Genomic DNA, 2,461 nt, shown 5'->3' with positions numbered 1-2,461 from the left:
TCGTACGCACATGCTTCAGGAACTACGTTGGCTCTCGGTTACGGTGCGGAATGAATTCAAGATTCTTTGGTAATTTTCAAACTTATCCGCCATGGTGGGGCAGCGCTACGGTACTCCACAGAGTAAATATCAGTTCATGCGTTTAACATTCGCACTAAAAGCTGTGATGGGGTTCAATTTAACCTTCCTCAAGTTCGTCCAAAGCCTGGCAAGGCATACGGTGACCGTGCAGACTTCCACGTTATTTGAGCAAAAAATAATGAATTTGAAGTGTTTTTCAATCGCACCTAAAACCTTCTTTTTCAAAAGTCATTTATTTGACCTGCAGTTTTGATTCTTGAATGTAAAATGCTTTGTATTAAGAATCAATTATCTTTCTTATTATTATGACATTGAACATTTTACTGTTTTGGCAAAAAGGAAAGCGAAACTAAAAAAATGCAGCACTGCTCCTGTATATTTATGCGTTGTGATTTTATTTTATTTATTTAATTATACATTTATACGGAGAAAAGGAGGAAGCCACTGAACGAGGTGTAGTGAGAGGTGGAAGCACTATGCACCCTACCGGCCATTGTAAGATACACCGTGTCTCCTCGCTGCAGGACCATTACCGCGCTCCCAGACAACTGACCTTGTTGATTTGATGGACCAAAGGTAGTTATCACCCTGTAGTCGTTTTTAACAAGATTGATGAAAAGGGTTTCGCTGTTGCTATACTTAAGAACAGAAAACGTAAATACGTATGTGCCCGGCACACTACAGGTGAACGTGCCGGTCTCGAGATCGAAACTGGTACCCGGCAGAAGCGTCTCGGTCTGCTGGAATGACAAACGGGTGTCGGAACTTGTAGATTCATCCGAGCTGCTCGTCCTCACCACGGTGAATGCCACCCGCTGGTTGGAGTCGTCTGGTGTCTCCCCTGGCTCACCCTTCTGACCTTTGACACCAGTTTCCCCGGTTGTTCCAACTAAACCCGGGGAACCTCTCGGACCTATTTTGCCAGGCAGGCCAATCCCATCATCACCTTTAGACCCAGTGTTCCCAGGTGCTCCCCCCTCACCCATAGGGCCAATATGTCCAATATCACCTTTTTGACCTGCATCGCCTTTTGACCCCGGCTGACCGTATGGCCCCATCGGTCCTACTGGCCCAGGCAGACCTGGTATGCCGGGTATTACAGCAGGTCCCTGGCAGCACTGCTGACACACCTGAGACGCAGGACCATCACCGTCCGAGGGTACCGGCCCAGTAACGGAAGCTCGGAGCTTGACAGAGTTACCCAGAAGGAGGGTGATTGACAGAATGGTGGTCACGCAGATCTTCATCTGTGAAGAAAACAAAATCGAGGAGAAATAAAGAAATAATGATCGTACATAAAGTTAAGAGTTTGCTAAGAAACATGTATGTCTTCATAATAATTTGGAGGATTCTTTTTTTCAGAGAATGTGGTCGGCGTAATGACAGTGGCCTACAGTTTTATGAAAAGGTGTTTTATGAAAATGTGGCAATCCACATTATTGTGCTTGATATTATATTGCCCGCCGATAAAAGTTAGGAGAGGAAACCGAGTTACATCAGATTTTTGTGGGGACGGTGCGCCCTTTCCACGGTCATGATAGAATCAAATAAACATCATCACACCGACCTCGAAGGTTCGTTCTTGAAGACTTGAGGATCAGGTCCAAGAAGAGATCACAAGCAGTTCGGTGTGGGCTGAAAAAAATAACAAGGAAAACCGGTAACGTTTATACTTGAGTAAGGAATGAAATAATGCTATCATGGGTTTGAATGAAATTGTGAGGTTTTTTTTTTTCATACTGATAAATCATCATTCGAAAACAGGAACAATTACACACTGATAAATAAAGGACAAATTATCATTTGAACTGTATTTTTCTGGCCGAATACCTCCAGCAAAACAGTATGTTTTAGCCTAATGTGGCTAAGTGAAAAAAAGACAGATTTTTTTTCTATTTATAATTATTGGCCAGTTAATTGTCGTAATCACTATGTGAACATAAAAATCTCTTCAAATCTCTTTTCGCCAATACGATTGACGGTCAGTCGTCAATCTTTGGTATCTGTATCTCTATTTTATTTCTTTTAGTTCTCTGATTTTTTTTTAAAGTTGGTAAATTGTATGTAGGCATACACAAAAAGGATTTTTTTCCGGAGAACCCGGTGACGATATGACGAGTAATCTGCCTTTCTAAAAAGAAAGATGCAAAATCTTAATTGACAGTCTTTATATACAAAATTGCAAGTCTTGAATGACTTTAAGTGATTTAGGAATTAGCAAAACTGTTTTTATTTGAAAGCACACAATTAAATTTGAATTTAACGAATTCAGCCGGAAACCCCACATTAATGATGGTCTTTAAATAATCTTTATGCTTCAAACAGATTTCATGCTTCAATTATGATTTCTAAGCAACGATTGGCCATTTGTCACGGTTTG

General features: G+C 41.2%; 1 protein-coding gene across 1 annotated transcript; it reads right to left on the bottom strand.

The window, feature by feature from the left end:
- Positions 1 to 420: 420 nt before the first annotated feature.
- Positions 421 to 1,328, bottom strand: LOC119744885 (complement C1q and tumor necrosis factor-related protein 9-like). The gene is made up of 2 exons (XM_038221077.1): positions 1,100 to 1,328; positions 421 to 994 (listed from the first exon to the last, which is right to left on the bottom strand). The coding sequence occupies exons 1-2, from the start codon at positions 1,326 to 1,328 to the stop codon at positions 501 to 503; spliced, it is 723 nt and encodes a 240-aa protein (XP_038077005.1). The 3' UTR covers positions 421 to 500.
- Positions 1,329 to 2,461: the final 1,133 nt, after the last annotated feature.

The sequence above is a fragment of the Patiria miniata genome, unplaced genomic scaffold, assembly GCF_015706575.1.
Source record: "Patiria miniata isolate m_02_andy unplaced genomic scaffold, ASM1570657v1 HiC_scaffold_7, whole genome shotgun sequence".
Classification (NCBI taxonomy): domain Eukaryota; kingdom Metazoa; phylum Echinodermata; class Asteroidea; order Valvatida; family Asterinidae; genus Patiria; species Patiria miniata.
The sequence above is the reverse complement of the archived record's forward strand: the minus strand, read 5'-3'. Positions and strand labels throughout refer to the sequence as shown.